Below are 19,255 nucleotides of genomic sequence, written 5' to 3'. Positions count from 1 at the left end.
ATTCTCTCCCTGTATGTGTATTAGCATAGTCGAGACAAATGGACTGTTGCATAAGCTGCGGTCCATCTAGATCCCTTTGTGTGTTATTTTCAAACATAAATAACAAGTCAAAGAAATAACATTGGGACTGGAAGAATCATATTTTATCCTATTTTTTTAAGCACGCTTCCCATCTTTTTGAGAACTTTGTCTTTCGCTACAAAAATTAAGACAAAACCTTTTTCCCTTCCCGTATTTTCACACAAAGCAACTCATCTTTTTATATCACTTTCACTTGGGGCAGTTGTGTTTGCCTTCACAAAATAAATGCTGCACATATGAAAAATGGCAAAGAAGAAATTAGATTGAGTCATAAGCACAGAAGGAAAGCAGTCAACTTGGTTTGGCCATGCCTTGAATTTTCATTTCAAGTTTGTTTTTTCCCTATAAGAATATATTAATAATTCTTCTTCCAAAACTTTAGAATTTGGGGAGGGAGGTTTAACATCTCTTCCTGGAATAAAATTGGTTTTAAACTAAATCACAGGGGTGCCTGTGATTTAAACTAAATCACAGAGGCTCAGTCCGCTAAGTGTCGGACTTCAGCTCAGGTCATGAACCTGTGCTCCATGGGTTTGAGCCCCGCGTCAGGCTCTGTGCTGACAGTTCAGAGGCTGGGGTCTGCTTCAGATTCTGTGTCTCCCTCTCTCTTTGACCCTCCCCCACTCACCCTCTGTCTGTCTGCCTCTATCTCTCTCTCTATCTCTCTCTCTCAAAAATAAGTAAACAGTAAAAAAAAAAATTTTTTTTTTTTTTTTTTTTTTAAATTACAAAATGAGGGTCGCTGAGTGGCTCAGTTGGTTAAGCATCCGACTCTGGGTTTCAGTTCAAGTCATGATCTCACAGTTCGTGGATTTGAGCCTTGTGTTGGGCTCTGTGTTGACAGTATGTACCTTGCTTGGTATCCTCTCCCTTCCCCTCTCTCTGACCCTCCCTCCCTCTTTCTCTCTCTCGCAATAAATAAATAAATAAACTTTAAAAAAATAAATCATAAAATGGTTTGCACTCCCATTTTTGCAGTTGCTACCCAAAGATACCCCTTGCCTTTGAGTGGTGCCTAAGAAAAGACCTGTGATCACAGTGCTAGGAGTTACCATTTATTGGGTGCTAAAACACCCTGCTAATTGTTTCACATGTTTTTCATTCATCTGTAGTTTAGTATCCTGAGCCCATTTCACAGATGAAGAAACTGAGGCCTGGAGGAGTTGTGTAATGGAGCCCAGGTCACACAGCTAATTAGTGACTAGACTAAAGTTAGGATCTGAGTCTGTCTTCATCCAGAGCTTTTCACTATTCCATTCTCCAGTGATGACTGGTAGCGCATTTGCATTCTGGTCTTTGCCTCTGAATACCTTGGTAATTGGAAGGAAAATTGGTTAGGCAATTTCCCACAATTTTAAAGTAGAATAATTTCCCCTATTCCCCTATTCCTGGTTTTGCAGAGGTGTTAGGGGAAGAGAGAAGTACTTATTAGTAATGATCTTGGATTTGAAAGACCTCCATCTTCTCAGAATCTTGGAGTCTTTTCACATTCTTTCAAATTTACCTTCAAACAACTAGATAGAGTAAGTACACTAAAATAAATGAAATTATCTCAAGTTTGAGGGTGCTGAAACTGAAGCATCGAGAGGTTGTAATTTCTAGTTATTGCAGAAGGCTGAGACTTTGGTCAGCGAGAAAGCTCTGTTGGATCTTGCACCACTTCATAGTTACGTTGATGTGATGTAAGTCAGCAGTCGGCTTACTCGGAGCAGGTTTGGAAGCCAAGGGCTCTGGGGCACTTCATGTACTTGTTGGTGCTGCGTCTTCACAGAAGGATGTCTGGGGAGTTTCCTGGATAGAAGGCCGAATGATCTTACCTCGGCATGGGCCTCCTACTTTCCAAAATCTTTATGCTCCAGACTCCATACACCTCCCATCCATGTCACCAACAGCCAGCGCAGATCTGGGAGTGGATTATAGACTTCTCTTTCCTTCCCCAGTGCACTGGCTTTAAGACCGTGCTCCTGCTGGGGCCCGACTTCTTGACTCAGGTGCCCTGGAGACCGAATTTCCATTGTTGGTAGCCTCTTGGTTCATGGGACCACTGTGATGCAGGGGGATGCCTGGTCAGCTCAGGATCTCGTTACACAGAGTTCATGGGCATGATTCAAATGGCAGCTAGTCTCTTGCCTCCTGGGTGGTTGCTGACACAGTGTCTTTTCCTTTGTGTCCACTTGGCTACAGAGCTCAGCACTCCTCTGGGTTTCTCAGAAAGAAAGGCGTATAAACTTGCCTGAAATTTCCCCAGGGAAACCAAAGAAGGAGGTGCATTGCACATCTCAGAGCAAATTACTGAAAATACCCTGTTAGCTAATTATGTTCTCCCAAACATAATGTTCTCCAAAATTATGTTCACCAGCCTTCCCACTCCTGCTTCCCAGATACCCTTTGGGAGCTCCAGCTGCTGCCCCCTTGCTAAGTGAAGATTCCGCTCAAGCCTACTTCTTAGGCCTTTTTTTTTTTCAAGTTTACATACCTGAATGACCTTGACGTTCAGAAACAAATGCTCTGAAGTTTAAATAGGACCCACCCCTTTAAAGGCAACTTAGAGACCACCTTTTGTTTCTTGATGTGTTTTGGGGAGTCTTCATCTACTCTCCCTGTCCCACTCACTCTCCTTACCCCAAATCTTTTGTCACGGTATTTCTTCTCAATCAGCAGAATCCTCTCTCCAAAAGGAATTTGATAAATGACCTTTGTCTTTCTTTGTTTTACAATTCATTACCCTCTCCCTTTATCTCCTCTAATGCATACTTTTTAAAAACTTTAAATAGCTACAGGTAAGTCAGAAACAGACTAAAATGCAGTTCATTCCACGGTCCACATTGCAGGAGAGAAAGGGAATTGGAAAATGCAGTAGAAAAGTATTAAGGTGCGCCTGGGTGGCTCAGGTCATGATCTCACAGTTCGTGAGTTTGAGCCCTGCATCGGGCTCTGTGCGGACAGCTTAAAGCCTGGAGCCTGCTTTAGATTCTCTCTCTCTCTCTCTCTCTCTCTCTCTCTCTCTGCCCCCCCTCACTTGTTCTCTGTCTCTCTCTCAAAAATAAATAAAAATTAAAAAAAAATTTTAAAGTATTTATTAAAAAGAGACCATGGGCTCCACTGTCTCCATTGTTTATTATTTAATAAATACTCATTCGGTACACAACATATGTAACACGTAACGTAGTGGTTCATTTTTGTTTTGTTTTTTTTTTTAAAGTCCATGATGGAACTATCAACATATTGAAGGACAGAAAAGATGAGTAAGCAGTTCATGTGCTCTAGGGTCAACTAAGTGGGGGGAGAGAGAAACACGCAGAAAACTAGAACAATGCAAAGCAACCTGGGGGTCAGGAAGAAGCAGTCAGGAAGATAGCATTTTTGTTTACCTAAGGCAGATGGGGGGATTTCAGTGAGTTGGAAAAGAGAGGGAGGGCTTTTGAGGCAGTGAGAAAGGCAGGATAGAGGCCTGAGGGCAGTCAGAGATCAACCATCTGTGCTAAGAGGAAGCCGTACACCTGAGGCCAGGCTGGAAGCCGGTGGGGGGGGGGGGATCTCAGGTAGAGAGTGGGGACAATGAAGTGAAGATGAAGAGGTTTGGTGGGGGATGGGGAGGCAGAGAATGAATGTAGCAACGGCATTATTTTGAGAGGGTTTGAAATGTGCTCAGTTAGGTGGTTTTGGGTGACCCTAATCACCTCAGAAAACATTATCACTGTCCATGAAGACTGGAAATCTAGAAGATTTTGAAATACTCCCTGCAGAGAATGTAATCTGGAAGGATTTCCAAGTAGGAGTGACCCTGCTGAGTCAAAAGAGCATAAATTTCATACTTTCTGCTTTCTGTGGGAGGCAGCACACAGGAGAGAAAGCGGACACCCTAGACTGCCTGATTTGGGGGGGTTATTCTAATGCGGCCCCACCAGAAAAGTCCAGGGAGCTGGGGAAATGAGGTCACCTCGCTGGTCCTCCAGTGGCAGGAAGACTGACCTGGAATCCAGCCTGGGCCTATGAGGAGTGATCAAGAGGGAAGAGGTGAGCTAAGAGACCAGAAGAGGTTACGAGCATCCCAGTGAAGACCGTGGACTCCACAAATGTAGGGCGAGCGTGCCCATTCGAAACCCTTTGAAGGATTTGGCCATCTTAGAGGTGGACCAGAGCAAGGAGTTACAGGATGATGGGCAGGCTGTGGTTAGTGAGGTGTTGGCCTCTTTTTCTACTTCCAGTTTAGTTCCATTTTGACAGTTGTCTGAGCTTTTAATTAAGTCTGATGTATTAACACTTCCGACCATACAGATTCCAGTGTTTGTAAGAAGGTTCATGTTCCCTTGAACGTGTTCACAGTTGTGTTGCTGAAGACTGTATTTTGCAAAAATCTGACAAAACTTTAGTATAATGTTTTAGCATAAAAACTTTTAGGAAATATTAGGTTGGCATTTTGACGATTTCCTCCAAACTATTTCGAAGTAGAAGGAATTTTATTTTTACATACTTCAGGTACCTCCTCAAAATGTTGTTTGAGAGAATTCCACAAGTAACTATTTACATGGAGGCCAGCTAGAAGAGTTTTCTTTGGGTGAAAAATTGTAGATTCTCGTCCTTACACAGATAGATACATGCAAGGGAATATATACTGATGACAGATCTTAAAATCGGCAATTCTCAAACCAGCAAAATATGTATATAACATAAATTTGTGGAAAGCACTCAATCGAGAATTGTTTATAAGTAAATGCAGTTCATCTTGTGGACATGTTTATGGTGTTTAAGTTGCACTTGATCATTTTATGGCCCAGAAAAGATGGATTTGTATCAGCAGAACCATTCAGTGAGAGAGAAGTAATGAATTTGCTCCTCAAAGATACACAGTAATGATGCCCTGCTTTCTCAACACTGAAGAAAATAATCGAATATTTTGGTCTGATTTATCTGTTGTAGTGATCTGTCCCTTCTCTGCATCAACACCTTATCTCATGCCCAATTTTAATTTGGGGCAAAATGGGACTTTAATATATATCTCTCCTTTTTGTGTAGTTTGTCCAAACCTCATCTTGAAGGGGTTTGACATTTTCCTTGGAGAGATGACACATGCGGTCACCTTGCCACCCACTTCTGCGGTGATCATGGCTGGCCTTAATTTTTCATCATCCTTGTCTTCATCCTCTTTCCATGTTGATAGACAAGGGGAGATTTAGATGGTTCATATATGAAGTAGGAAGCTTGAGCTGTTTCAATCCCTGTACTTAACCTGGCTAATTTAGAAATCCCTCTACGTGTCACTGTAAGCTTAGGTTACAGATACATTGAAAAGGCACCATATTCTCCGTGCAGTTAAAAAAAGAAAGTATAGTATTGTGTGACTAATTCAAATAATCTGATTCAGATGAACCTCCAAGAAACCACCAGCACAGACTGTGTGGAGCCACAATTGCGGCAGGCTTTGTTCACCATTTTGGTTGCCCTGGGCCAAGCCTGGCACTCATACCTGATTGGAAAAGCAAAATAATCTTAAGAACATCTTTCAGCAAACTACCAGTCCGGCACATAGTAGTAGCTCAATAAATGTTTATGTCTACAGTGAGAGTTCTCCTACTTCTACCCCAATTATTGCCAAAGGCTCATTCCCTTAGAAGGCTTAAAATTCTGTAGGGTAGAGAGGCATTCATATAACCAATACCAGTTCTATAAGTTAATTAGTACAACTTTAATTATATAACTGATATCCTGTGATATGTGCTCTGGTTAAGCATTGAGTACACACTAAGAAATCATGGAGGAGGGAATGATTTTTCCAGGGACAGAAGAGGAGGAAGGAAGCTGCCAAGGGAGGGACTGTGGTTTGTTTGGGTGCGACCCTGGAGGCTGAACAGAAGCTCTTCAGTCATAGAATGGAACTATGAGAGGCCATTAAAAAGACCCTGCAAAAGACCAATGAATACATCATAGTTCTGTGTTAAGTGTGAGATTCTGTGTGAAATGTGAGATTTCTGATCCACCAGGAGCTGAGGGTAGAAAGGTAGCATTCGGTCAGCTTGGAAAAGTCCCTGAATGCCATACTAAGGGCCCTTGGCGTTGAGAGAGGGTGGGAGGCCAGTCAGCCGCCATAGTTTGATCCTGGACCAGCAATACTAGCAGTAGTTTATGGCATGGGTGCTTACCCTGAATCCCCTGAAAGGTTTGTTAAGACATGGGTTTTGGGCCGCCTGGGTGGCTCAGCCGGGTAAGTGTCTGACTTCAGCTCAGGTCATAATCTCACAATTTGTCGGTTTGAGACCCGCGTCGGGCTCTGTGCTGACAGTTCGGAGCCTGGAGCCTGCTTCAGATTCTGTCTCTCTCTCTGCTCCTCCCCCATTCATGCTCAGTCTCTCTGTCTCTCAAAAATTAAAACAAAACAAAACAAAACAAAACATGGGTTGCCAGGCCCCACCTCAGAGTTCCTAATTAAATAGTGTGGGTACAATGTCCGAGCTTGCATTTCTAACAAGTTGCCCAGTGAGGCCGGTGCTGCTGGTCAGGCATCACACTTTGAGAACCAGTGATTTAGACTATAGGCTGAAACCTCGAGGGTTGAGGTCATTCAGATCTGTATGTGGGTTTGTTGGCTTGAGTTTATTAAAATATCAAGTAAGATAGGCAATAAAATAAATCATTACCCAGAATGTGCCAATAATGATCTTCATTGTTCAACACTTTGGAGAAATTGTATATATGGTGTTAATGGTTCCAGAGAGTCCCCTTCCTTTTTATTAATAGTGGGACTCTTGGAGTCACCAGCATAGCACAGTGAAAACGGGGATGCCTCTGACACCTGTACAGACCTTATCAGGCCCAGTTCAAAGGAGTACATGTATAAAGCTGTGGACAGGCCTCTGTACATTGGGCCATCTTTCTCTGTCCCCTCCCAGCTCTGCACACCACCATGTTAGCATCCCACATCCCACTGTGAGCTCTGGGGGCTGATATCAAGAAAGTGGAAGGAAGTACATTGGATACCTTTCTGGGGATTCTCTCAGGGACTCCATCCTCTCCTTGTTGACTTGTTATCTGGTGCTCAATGCTCTCGATTCTGCTGCCCAGGAAATTACTTAGCCGTGTCACCTCCTCCCCAGGATTTGGTGTGTGTGTGTCTGTTGTTAGAGACATTGGTATCCCTTATAGAAGCACTCTTCTGGGTCCACTGTGGGAAAGGGGAATGAACCCCCAGACGGTGAGGTAGATTTCATGAGAGATTTCAAAAGGTGGTCCCACATTAATGAGCTGAGAAAACAAGGTAGAAAAACCATAGGCCAAAGCCCCACAAGCGAAGTGCCCACTTTACCGTATCTTCATCCTCATTTTTCCTTGAGGGCATCTCTTCCACCCAGAGAGGTGAAAGAAGTGTGGCCGTCTCATTGTCACCAAGAGCCTGAGCATATGTAAGACAAGTCCACCTTGGAGCTCCCTCTTCCTGCTCCTCATTTAGGATGCCTGTGACATGCCAAGTACTCTTCTAAGGTGCGGTGAAAACCAGCGAAAAATGCCACCTCTCCTGGAGCTTACATTCCAGTGGAGAAGGTAGACAGAAAACAAGATATCGTGGTGGGTATTGAGCAGTGCCTAGTATAACGATAAGTTGGAGAAGAGGAGCAAGTAGTGTGGAGATGGGAAAGGGGGTGTGGTTTTAGATAGTATATCCTGAGAAGGTATCAATGAGAAGGTGACTTTTGAGCAAAGACCTAAAGGAAGTGGAGGAGCCAGTCATGTGGCAAGAGTATTCCAGAAAGAGGAAAAATCTCATGAAAAGTCCCCGAGGACATACCGTCTGTGTCGCACATTTGAAATGTTCCAGATAGGCGAGGAAACCAGAATGAGCAAGGAAGTGAGTGGTTGGAAATGATGCTGGGAAGGAGACAAATCATAGTGATCCTTGTAGGTCAGTTGAAGAACTTGAATTTGCACCCTGAGTGATACGGGGCAGCTTGGAAGGATGTCCACTTCAGGCAAAGAAAGGGCCCCATCTGACTTCATTTTTGACAAGATCGCTTTGGCTGCTGTGTGAGAAGGGAAAGTTGGGGTTGGGGGGAGAGCAGAAGCAAGGAGATCCACTAGGAGGCTCTTAAAAATAACCCACACAAGAGAGGGTGGTGGCTTACACTGAGATGTGAGCGGTGGTCATGTTGAGAACTGGGCAGACTCTCATTACATTTAGGAGTTAGGTGGAAAGGATTTGCTGACTGAATGGATATGAGCTGTGAGAGAAAGAGGAACATCAAGGATGATGCCAGAGGTTTGGGATTGAACAGGTAGAAGAGCGGCATTGTCATCTACTGAGATGGGGACGCAGGAAGGTGAGTGACTTTGGTAAGTTCAGCCATGTTAAGTCTGAGATGCAATTAGACATCCAAATAGGCAGTAGGATATACGAGTCTGGTTTCGGGGGACAGATATGAGCACCCAGGGAGTCATCAGCATATACATGTAAGCTATGAGATGGGGATGAGATCATTAAAGGAGTGAGTGCAGGTAGAAAATAAAACATGTTCAAGGACAAAGCCCTGGGACATATTGATGTTTAGAGGTCAGGGAGATAAGAAATCTCAGCAAAGAAAACTAAGGTAAGGGAGTATAGCCACCTGGAAGCCACATGAAAAAGGTGTTGCAAGGAGGACCTGTCAGGTACATCAAATCCTGCTGATACATGGAGTATAATCAAGACCAAGAATTAACCAGTGGATTGGAAATATGGAAGTTGTTGATGACCTTGGTAAGAGTAGCTTCAGTGGAATGCTGTGTAGATTGGAGTGGATTCAAGGAATAATGGTAAGAAAGAAATCAAGATATCAAGAATAAACTCTTTCAAGGAGATTTGTTATGATGGGAAGAATAGAAATGGAGTGGTAATTAGAAAGGAAAGGGAGGCCAAGGTGGGAGTTTAAGATGACGGACATAAGAGCTCGTATAGATGCCGATGGGAGTGATCTAGTACAGGATGGGAATGTGTTGGTACAGGATAGAGAAGAGAAAATCGTGTATTGCAGTATCCTTCAGAAGGCAAAAGAGGATGGAATCCAGTGTTTAAGAAGAGGGCTTGACCTTAACAGGAGCACTGATCCGTATCTCATGCCTGATAACAGGGGAAAGCATGAGGTACAGGGTAGATGGTGGCAATGAGGAGACTCGCTTGAGGGTGCCTGTGGAAATGTTCTTTAGATTCCTTTCATTTTCTCAATGCAGTTGGAATTAAGGTTATCCACTGAGGACCAGGAGAGAAGTGATGGAGGCTTGAGGAGAAAGATGGGGTAGACTATTTAGAAAACTTACCTAGGAGAAGAGTGGATGGAACTGGAAAATGAGGTATGACTGGTGGGAGGCCTCCAGGCTGACTGAGAAGTGTGGACTGTGACTTTTAGATGAGACCAGTCCACTCAGTGGTGTTTTTTACTTCAGCCACATTCTACTAGGCAGATGCAGGACCATGTTGCATTTCACCAGGGCTATGGTTTAGTTCTTAGTCCAGGGAATTTCAAGAGCAGGATGAAGAGGTTTGAGGTGGAATGCAAGGGAATGGTGGTCATGATTGCCCATGGTTTCCAGGTTGAGTGAGGAAGGAACCAGGCAGAGGTCGAGGACCAGGTCACGGTGTCGGAAGGATCATCTGTGTGTTAATGGAATGGACAAGATTCATGACAGCAGTTCCATAGTGTTGGTGTGGATGACAGTGAGCAGAGCCCAAGACCTTCAGGGAGTTGGAGAAGTGACTAAGGGGCATCGGCCCCTGCAGGAAAGATGGAGCGCAGGATCGGAAGGCATGAGCTTCACAGAGGAGGGATTTCAGAATGGACAGAGGAACGATGGTTTGAAAGTTGGGTAGGAGAACAACAGTGCCTTCCCACATCCCAGCAGAAAATAGTCCCTACTTGAGAGGACTGCAGGCTAAGTGATTCTTCAGGGGAGAGCCAGTTTCCAGTTAGAGTGAGGATGAAGGGGATGTTTCTGGAAGAGGCTAAGGATCTAGGGTGTTTTGCTGGTGACTGGTTAGGAGTTCAAGAGGTGCAGTGGAAGCAACCAAAGAGACCCAGGGAGCAGTAGAGACTGAGGGATGAGGGAGTTCTAGGCTTCTTTGATGACTTCCTATGGAATTCAAAGTCCCAACCCAGCAAGGTCTCACCTGTGAGCATCCAGCGTCTTCCTGCTCCCAGGCCCTGAGTGTGGCCCCGTTAACGTTCTGGGTTCTCTTGACAAGTAGACAGCATCGTGGCCCCTCCTGTTACAGTTCTCTCTTTGATACCTGGTTTGCATCCAGCCAGAGCAGTGTATTGCTGTGTTCTCACCCTAAGGAAGTCCTCACACCCATGCTGATTGTGGTGGCCTCCCTCACAGTGCTTCAGTGGGGTCTACTGAGGGGAGAGATCAGAGAGAAAGCTCCCCCTCCCCCAGCTTAGCCACAGGGAGCAGTGTGGTGACTTGCGTACCAGCTTTAAAAACTTATAGCTGCAGAACTGTACTGTTTTTATTTAATTTAATGCCTTTTTTTTTTTTTTTTTTGTAAATATACTTACCTTTTTTATTTCCTTAGAGAAATAACTTTTTAGGGGGAACTCATAAGAAGAAACCTGCCACAATTTTAAAAAAATCATTGAAAATAATGAATACATAAGGCTATATTTCATTCTTTTTCATTGCCACATAGTATTCCATTGTGTGTATAAACCACAATTTCTTTATCCATTCGTCAGTTGATGGACATTTAGGCTCTTTCCGTAATTTAATTTGGTTATTGTTCAAAGTGCTGCCACAAACATTGGGGTACAAGTGCCCCTAGGTATATGGCCTTTTGTAGCAACGTGGTTGGAACTGGAGAGTGTTATGTTAAGTGAAATAAGTCATACAGAGAAAGACAGATACCATATGTTTTCACTCTTAAGTGGATCCTGAGAAGCTTAACAGAAGACCATGGGGGAGGGGAAGGAAAAAAAAAAAAAGAGAGGGAGGGAGCCAAAACATAAGAGACTCTTAAAAACTGAGAACAAACTGAGGGTTGGTGGGGGGTAGGAGGAGGGGAAAGTGGGTGATGGGGGAGGGCACCTGTTGGGATGAGCACTGGGTGTTGTATGGAAACCAATTTGACAATAAATTTCATATTAAAAAAAGAAAAAAGAAAATAATGAATACAGAACCAGAATGCTGAACATTTTTTTAAAAAAGTAAAAGTACATGCTCCTGTAACCTAAAATCATCTCACTTGCCACTTTGGGAAATGAGCGAACCAAATGGCTGAGACTCAAGACTCACTCCTCCCGAAGCTACCCGCATGGGTATTCTCCCCACTATTGCTTCTCCCTTCCTACTGATCCCCTGTGGTTTATATGTGGGAGAGTCAGGTTGAATGACAGTGCTCGAGAAGGGCATTGCTGTAATGTGCAAGATAAGATTTCCCATAAAGGGATAAGACCCATGCGAGGGCCCTGCGGTGGGAAAGAGTGTGTGCTTTCAGGAAGTATGCAGGAGTGAAGACGCCTAAGGGGGGGCAGGCTTGAAATGAGGCTGCTGCAGGCAGTGGGTTAAAAATTTTAAATTTGGCTCTTTAAAATTAAACATTTGGGCTCTTTTCTATGGCAGTATGAAACTACCACAGGGTCTTTAGGGGGGCGGAGTGTGTGGAAGAAAGCTGCCCTTGCAGTTGTGCAGAGAAGGGATTGGAGGGGGCAAATGTGGATGCAGACAGCTGGGGGAGGCCCTGGCAAAGGCCATCTGAGACCCGACGGCCCAGAGTGAGATGGTGATGATGGTGGAGGATGGAAGGATAGAACTCTAAGAAATGTTTACAAAGCAAAAAGAGCAAGACCTAGTACTCGTTGGAGCTTGGTCACATTGGTGGGGAGGAGGGGATCAGGTGTGGCTTCAGCATCTGTCTGACAGGGCTTGCTGGATGGTGGAAAAATACACCAGATAAGAACTAGAGACTAGAGAGAGCATGTGGAGTTTGGTTTTAGACAACATGACCTTAAAGTTCCTATGGCATGACATCTAAAGAATGATGTCTCCAACTCGGGTACATGAGTCTAGAGCTAGGAAGAAAAGTGGGAACTGTAATAGGAATTTGAGACTTGTTAGCCTGTGATTGTCCAGGCTGGTGGTGTCTACCAGCCTCCCCTTGTCACTGTGATCTTGATTATGTGAGCTGATGTGCCTCAGGACCTTTGCATGTGTACCAGTTAGCACATTCAACAGGAACTATAAGTTCAACTACCAGTTAAAGATTGGACTGAGAATTCCTCCTCTAAAATAAAGCCAACTATGTTGTATGTTTTTATGCTAATAATTGAGTTACAGATTTTTTTTTCTCATCTTTCTTTGTCCTCTTTCTCCTTCTACCTTCTCTTCCTCCTTTTCCTCCTCCCTTTACTTCTTGGCTTCTCCTTCTCTCATTTTTTCCCATCCTATCCACTATGGTGGCATGTGGGAGCCTGCACTGACATTTTGTATGGGCACAGTGCCATAACAGAAAGGTCACCCTATGGGATTTACTTTCTACCACCCAAGTGGAGAGTAAAGGGACACTTTTTATAAGCCATTAAGAGGTGACTGTCTTTCATTTTACATAGGCACATGCTGCTTATAAACAGATTTAGGAACCAGAGATGCATCCTTAAGTAGAGAACACTTATTATTTATAAGTCTTATTTATGCAGCTAGATTAATGTTTTCAGTTCTGGAGAAATTTCACATGCTAATCACTTTTTGTTAATTTTAAAATTATTTTTTTTTAATTCTAGTCATTTTTTCCCCTCTAATTAATGCTGATTTATTTTGATTTTCCTGGTAATAGATTACTGTCCTAGATGAGACATGGACCGTATTCAGGCGCTACAGTCGCTTTCGAGAAATGCATAAAACATTGAAGTTAAAGTATGCAGAGGTAAGTTATGAAATAATTATCTCCAATTAAGAACATTTATTTTATAAAGTAAATGAGCTGATTGCATTATCATGCTCCCCTCCCTTTAGGTATTAGCTTGTAAGTGTCACCAAGTTTTGTTGCAATTACGCATCTGTCAAAGGTAGCTTTTTAACTTTTGTTCTTTGTTTCATTTCTGTTCTACACAATTTAAACATTTTCTGAACACAGGATTTTGAAAGTGATAGTAAAGTGACAGTAAATGAATTCTACCCTTTCAATACATTTTACCAATTTTAAACAAATATTTTAATAAACTTACAACTTCTTAATGGTAACATCTACTAAAATGAAACAGTAATAAATCCCTCAATATAGATTTGCCCTTTTTTTCTCTTAAAAAAGATATATCAATGCTTAGACTTGCACTTAATGAGAAATTAGGTCTTTAAGGTTAATTTGCCATCAAACATGGATGGGAGGTAGATAGTCAATATGGAATTCTCTAGAAGCAAGGGGGTATTTCATACATCTGATCAGATATCCAGAGTGTGTTGATACATTATTAATCTTTTCCTCTTTGGGAAAAGACTAGTTTTTAAAATCCTTCTTTTTTTTTTTTTTAGTATTTTTATTTATTTTTGAGACAGAGAGAGACAGAGCATGAGCAGGGGAGGGGCAGAGAAAGTGGGACACAGAATCCAAAGCAGGCTCCAGGCTCTTAGCTGTCAGCCCAGAGCCTGACGCGGGGCTCAAACTCACGGACTGTGAGATCGTGACCTGAGCTGAAGTGGGTCGCTTAACTGACTGAGCCACCCAGGTGCCCCTAAAATCCTTCTTAACAAAGAAAAGTATTCTTAAAGTTAATGTGTATCTTCCAAGTGAGTGAGTGAGCGAGTGAGTGTTTTTACTTAAACTAAAGGAAGCCTTGTATCTGCACAACACTTTGAGAATTTTGGTTTGAACTGACTGCAAATCAGTCAGTGGTCACTGTCTAATATCTGCTTTCACTAAGTATTGCTGTTCGACACGATTTTTATAGTTTCTTATGACAGCCTAGAAAAGAATTTAGTCAGACGTTTTTCCCTCGCATCAAATAACTCATGCTTCCTTAGCCTTTCCATGGCTCGTACTCTTTCCTATCTGATATAAATATAAAGAGAAATTCCTTTTTATAAATAAGAGCTTCCTTGAGTACTGGTAAAATTGAGGGATCCGAAATTCTCTTGTTAAGCTCTCAGGTAGCAGTGAATTAAAAGCTGAAGAAGGGGCGAATTTGGATTCTAGTTCAGTGTTCCTCAAGAGGCTTCAGTTCCAGAAGTAACTGCATCAAAGTCAAGTTATTGAGTTTGTTTCTGCAATTTACTCTTCATGTCCCAAGTTAATATTGACAATAAAAATTGGAAGTATCATGTACATATTACCATATAGAATGACTTGTTTTTAAATTGAGCTTTGCAGCTCATTACCTGCTTAATTATAAGTTACTCCACCAGTGCTTTAATAATGTGCAGGTTTTCCCCAATGCTACAAATGTATGTATATCATATCAATTATAATACGTGTGTATCATGCATTGCAGGATTTATTTCATATCTGTTCTTTCAGTGCCGTTAGTTCAGCGCCATTGTATGTAGGCAGATTTAATACAGTCTAGTAATAGAGTGGTGGACAAGAACAAAAATGTCTTCTCTTACATATCCTGAATTCATATGGGGACACACTGACAATAAACAAGGAAAATATAATAACTAACACTTAACGTACATGCACACTATGTGACAGTTACCATCTTAAGTGAGCTGCATGCCTTCTAGGAAAAATATCCATAAAATGTAATGGGCAGAAGATGTTGGGTATTTTAGTATAAAGGTTGTTTCTGGGTTGGGCACTCAGATGCCGAGTCCTGATCAGTGTTTTTAAAGAAAATTTCAAAGCAAACAGAAGCAGTCTTTAAAAACATAATGGAAGAAAACGCCCCTGAGGTTAAACATGATGTAAGTATGTAAGTGGAAGAGATTGCCTGGTAGCCGGCAACATTAACGAACACAGATTATCACATATGTGATAATCCTTTTCAAGGGCAGAAAGAGTGTACGTACCTGCTGAAAAAAGTTAAGTGAGCTTCGAATGAGGAAAATCAGGCTGGTCTCCTTCATCCAGTCCAGTCACAAGTCTGTATTGAACCACCCCACACTGAATACCATTGTCGGCAAGACAGCCACATCCCCTCCTCTTAGGAAGCAGAGAGAATGAACAGTAAACAAACAAACCAACAAATAAGATAGTTTTAGATAATGTTAAGTGCCATGGAGAGAATAAAACAAGGTAGTGTGATCGTGTGGCATGAGAGCTAGGCAGGCCTGGGGAAATCTTAATGTTGAAAAGGAGCCAGGCATGATAATCTGGGGTAGACACATCTGAAGTAAAGGGAACAGCAAATGCAAAGGCCCTGGCGTGGGACCACGCCAGTTGGCCAAGCATGTTCCAAGAATAAAAAGTCCTGTGAGAAGTGGCAAGTGTGGTAGAGATGAGGACAGGGAGGTAGGGACAGGAAGTAGGGACTGTATCATGTATCACTTGATCACAAGTATTTTGGGAAACCACTGAATGATATTCAAGAAGGTCTGTATGTGGAAACTAAGCTAGAATTTCCATTCTATCCATGTATGACTTCCCATACAAACCCTTTTCCTGAAGGCAGGCTCACGATCTAACTGATAACCAAGATTGGAAATTGCTTTTCCTTGTTTTGAGTCCAACTTGGTGACTTTGCCTTCTTCTGAGGGCAAAAAATGTAAAGAACTTACACATGTATGCATGTGTTTGAAAGAGAGGAGGTAATGTGAGTAGTGATTTGAAACCATGTGGTGAGATCCTAAAATAAACACCGCCTGTAGGAAGGGAGGTTGTAATTACAAAGCCTGAGGGGGCGCCATTGAGCTTTACAGTAGCCACACTCTGACTGGTTTTCTCACCATCGACTGAGTGCTTCCCATGTCCTGGGTCTTGTGTTATGCTTTTGCCATTCAGGACCCTGTGGTCAGAGCCAGAGACTTGCCTCCTGTCACACACCTGGTGGGCAGAAGCCAGTCTGGAAGCACAGGCAATTAGGCTCCATTTACTATCTCTAAACAAACAATAGTATAAAAATAGAAATGGGGGGAAAACATTATCTGTAAAAAGGCAGCAGCATGTCATTGTAGCTCTAGATAAATCTTATTTCAGCGAGAGGAGAACGACATTGCCCAGTTAACATTTTCAAGATGAAGCTTAAATGTCAAGTTGAATATCAGCTGTATTTTCTTCCATAAAGTTGATTTTTCTTTTGCACAGCCTACCTTCACATACTCTTACGTGCTAAGTGTTTGTGGAGACTTGAGATCAATAATGTTCATTAGGTATTCAACAGTTATGATTGCTCTTATCATTGTGCATATTATTGACGTCTCTGTATATAACGTTAATCTTACTGAAGTAATCATCTATCTCCAAATGGTCTACTTGGCCTGTCGGCATCCTAGAAATCATTTGACTTGTTAAAGGTGTAACTTCTTCAGGAAGGCCCAAAGGTTCACATAGAAGGATGCTGAAAAATTCCTCTCACAGATAACTGTTTCATAGCCAAGTGGGAACATATTTTATTTACCTCACTCCTTCACCAAATTGGGGTCATTATTTCGATAGAAGTATGAAACTCCTCTTGTTCTTTTAGTTACAAGGGTAACAAGATGGTCGATTATTTTTTTTTTGTAATGATACATACTAAATTTACCAAGTTATACAAGGTTTCAAATTTTTAATCAAGCTGAAAAATATATTGAAAAAAATACCCTTGAATTCAAAAATACATAGGCTTTGTAATTACTTGCCAAGATAGAGAATCTTTGTTCACCTTGAAACTTTAGTTTGGGTTGTAGCTTATAATCTTTTGGAACTTTGAATTATATCCTGTTCATTCACGTTTTCTTCCGGCATTTTAGCCCTGTTTTTCCTGGGGGATATACCTCTACAGGAGTTTGATACAACAGTTCTTTTTATGGCTATTTTCTTTTTTCTTTCAGTATTTTTTTTTTTTTTTCAGATAATAAGTTACATGTGTATGGAAAAGATTGAAGTCATTCAAAGAGGTATACATAGAGTGTGAAAGTTTCTCTTAATCAGGCCCTCAGAAGTAATCATTTGCAATGCCCTCAGGAGTTCTTGGGTCCAGCTAAACATTCATACTCACAGGACTAGCATAGGCCATACCTAGCATTGATTGACCTGAGGAAGGTATAAGACAAATATCACTGCTTCCAGCAGAGTACCTACAAGAGACCTGCTGAGCTATAAAAGAAACCTCACTCAGAGAAGCCTGAATCTATGACTTCACACCAGATAGCTATCACTTCCCTAGTCTATACAAACAGTTTATCAGCTTATCAAGTGATTGATCATTTTGCTAGGAGCAGTGGTGTCTACTAACAAAGTTGGCGTACCGCCTTATCAGATTCGCAGATTCCTCTTCATGGACATAGGGGTAGTTTCCAGATTTTTGCTGCTGTGACTGCTTCTTTGTGGACATTCTTAAAGGTAGCTGCATGACTTCCAATTGACACATGCATACTTCCCTTGTGAAGAAATTGGGTAATTGCTCAACTGTTTTTAAAGACTTAATTTATGAAGAACCAAGATTAGGAAAAGAACACACAAAACTTGGGTTGACTGAGAGCCCCGAGCCTTACCCCCAAGTAGTGGCAAGGTTTTAAGAATTCCTTAACCGTCATTCAGCTACGTCTTCTAATTTCCCTGTTTACTCCCATGTATTTGCCTAATTATTTACTGTGTACTATAACGTCTCCATAAGGAGAGGGATGTCAACTGGAGACCCCTCAGGGATACTTTATATACACTTGGGTGGTGACCCGATTAAAACAGGAAGAGGTCATTGATTATTAGCTATAATGTGTGTCTGTGAAGAAAATAGAAGGACTTTAGGGGATTACAAGCAAAACAAACCTGTGAATTGAAAGGACAAAGCCACTGGGTCCCATGAAACTCAGGCATGGGGACTGAGGGCAGGGACAAAGTAGACACCAAAGAAAAATTGAGTCCATTGTTTTTGTATCGTGACAAATTTCAGAAAAAGAAAACAAAGTTCTTTGTTCTGTGGAACACTAAAGAAGAACGGATTGGCTGCAGGTGGTGTTGGATCGTATGTGAACATTACGTTCCTTCCATTTTCAGATTCACTGTGTGAGGGGCTGAGCCCTCACTTGAGGTGCTGCATTGTTCAAGGTTTTTAAAATTGTTGTTTTATTTTTGTTTATTCATTTCCCTTCATCTTAGTTTCTTCTGGATTCTAAATAGGTTTCCCTTTTGTCTTGAATTAATTGTCCTCTTGATATACTGACATGTATTGTGCAGGATAATAGCTTTCTAGCTTTCTTTCTCTGCTCCCCTTCATTGACCTTGTATGGAATCTTAATCAAATTAAACCCTGTGTTTTCAGATTCCACATCTGTAAAATGATAATGCCACAGCTAGTTTGTAAAAGACTGTGAAAGCCTCAGATAAAATATTTTATTGAAAGCGACTATGAAGTAATATGCAGCATCTGCTAGAGAGCATGTCTTTGAAATTTTATCATGCAAATCATTTCTGCAGTGCTCTTTATCTGTATGAAAAATTTTGTACTCCATTAAAGTCAGTAGTATAATCCCTTTAAGCATCAGTCAAGTTATATGCTCAAACACAAATGTTCCCTTTTTGCCACGGAGGAGGTAGAGTTACCGTTAAGATCTCGTGTCCATGAAGTTTACCTATGGATCCACGTCATTGAGAGTGGACAATGATCTGATCAAAGCACAGTTTATCATGAAGCTGGGAAGAGAGACTATTTTAAGACCATGTTCCCTCTCAACCATCAGAATGAAGAGTGACAACATGGTGTCTGTGCCCCCTACATTCTGGATGAGTGGTCTAGGGGGCTCTGAATGTATTTTATAAAGTAGGAGGACATGGGGCTGGAAGATGAGAGGGTCAGGGAGAGCTGCTCATTCTAGGAGGTTCGGAGATGCCACACTCTGATTTTAGAGGTCTTTAATTTTAATACATTTAACAAGTGCTAGAACCTAGTGGGCACCATACTTCTCAGGAGAGCCATCTCACAGTGAGAGAAGTTAGGCATTGGAATCCATCATCAAGGGTCCTTTTATAATCTTGGCCAAGAGTCATTCGGAAGCAGGTTTGTGTTGGTCTTTCCAGAGGCAAAAGGATGAACCATGAAAATGGGCTATGTTCTGTATTGAAAGGTACCATCAAAATAAATGC

General features: G+C 42.0%; 1 protein-coding gene across 10 annotated transcripts in view; it reads left to right on the top strand.

The window, feature by feature from the left end:
- KIF16B (kinesin family member 16B) overlaps nucleotides 1–19,255 on the top strand; it is a 288,439-nt gene that overhangs the window by 222,732 nt on the left and 46,452 nt on the right. For all 10 annotated transcript variants that reach the window (XR_006703358.1, XR_006703357.1, XR_006703353.1 and 7 more), the window contains one exon: nucleotides 12,872–12,961. Coding sequence is in view for 3 of the 10 variants with exons in the window: in XM_045445356.1 (XP_045301312.1) it covers nucleotides 12,872–12,961 (90 nt within the window). In the remaining 7 variants the exon portion in view is untranslated. Of the gene's footprint in view, nucleotides 1–12,871; nucleotides 12,962–19,255 lie in introns of those variants that run through there.

The sequence above is a fragment of the Leopardus geoffroyi genome, chromosome A3 (assembly GCF_018350155.1).
Source record: "Leopardus geoffroyi isolate Oge1 chromosome A3, O.geoffroyi_Oge1_pat1.0, whole genome shotgun sequence".
In the NCBI taxonomy this organism is placed as follows: domain Eukaryota; kingdom Metazoa; phylum Chordata; class Mammalia; order Carnivora; family Felidae; genus Leopardus; species Leopardus geoffroyi.
The sequence above is the reverse complement of the archived record's forward strand: the minus strand, read 5'-3'. Positions and strand labels throughout refer to the sequence as shown.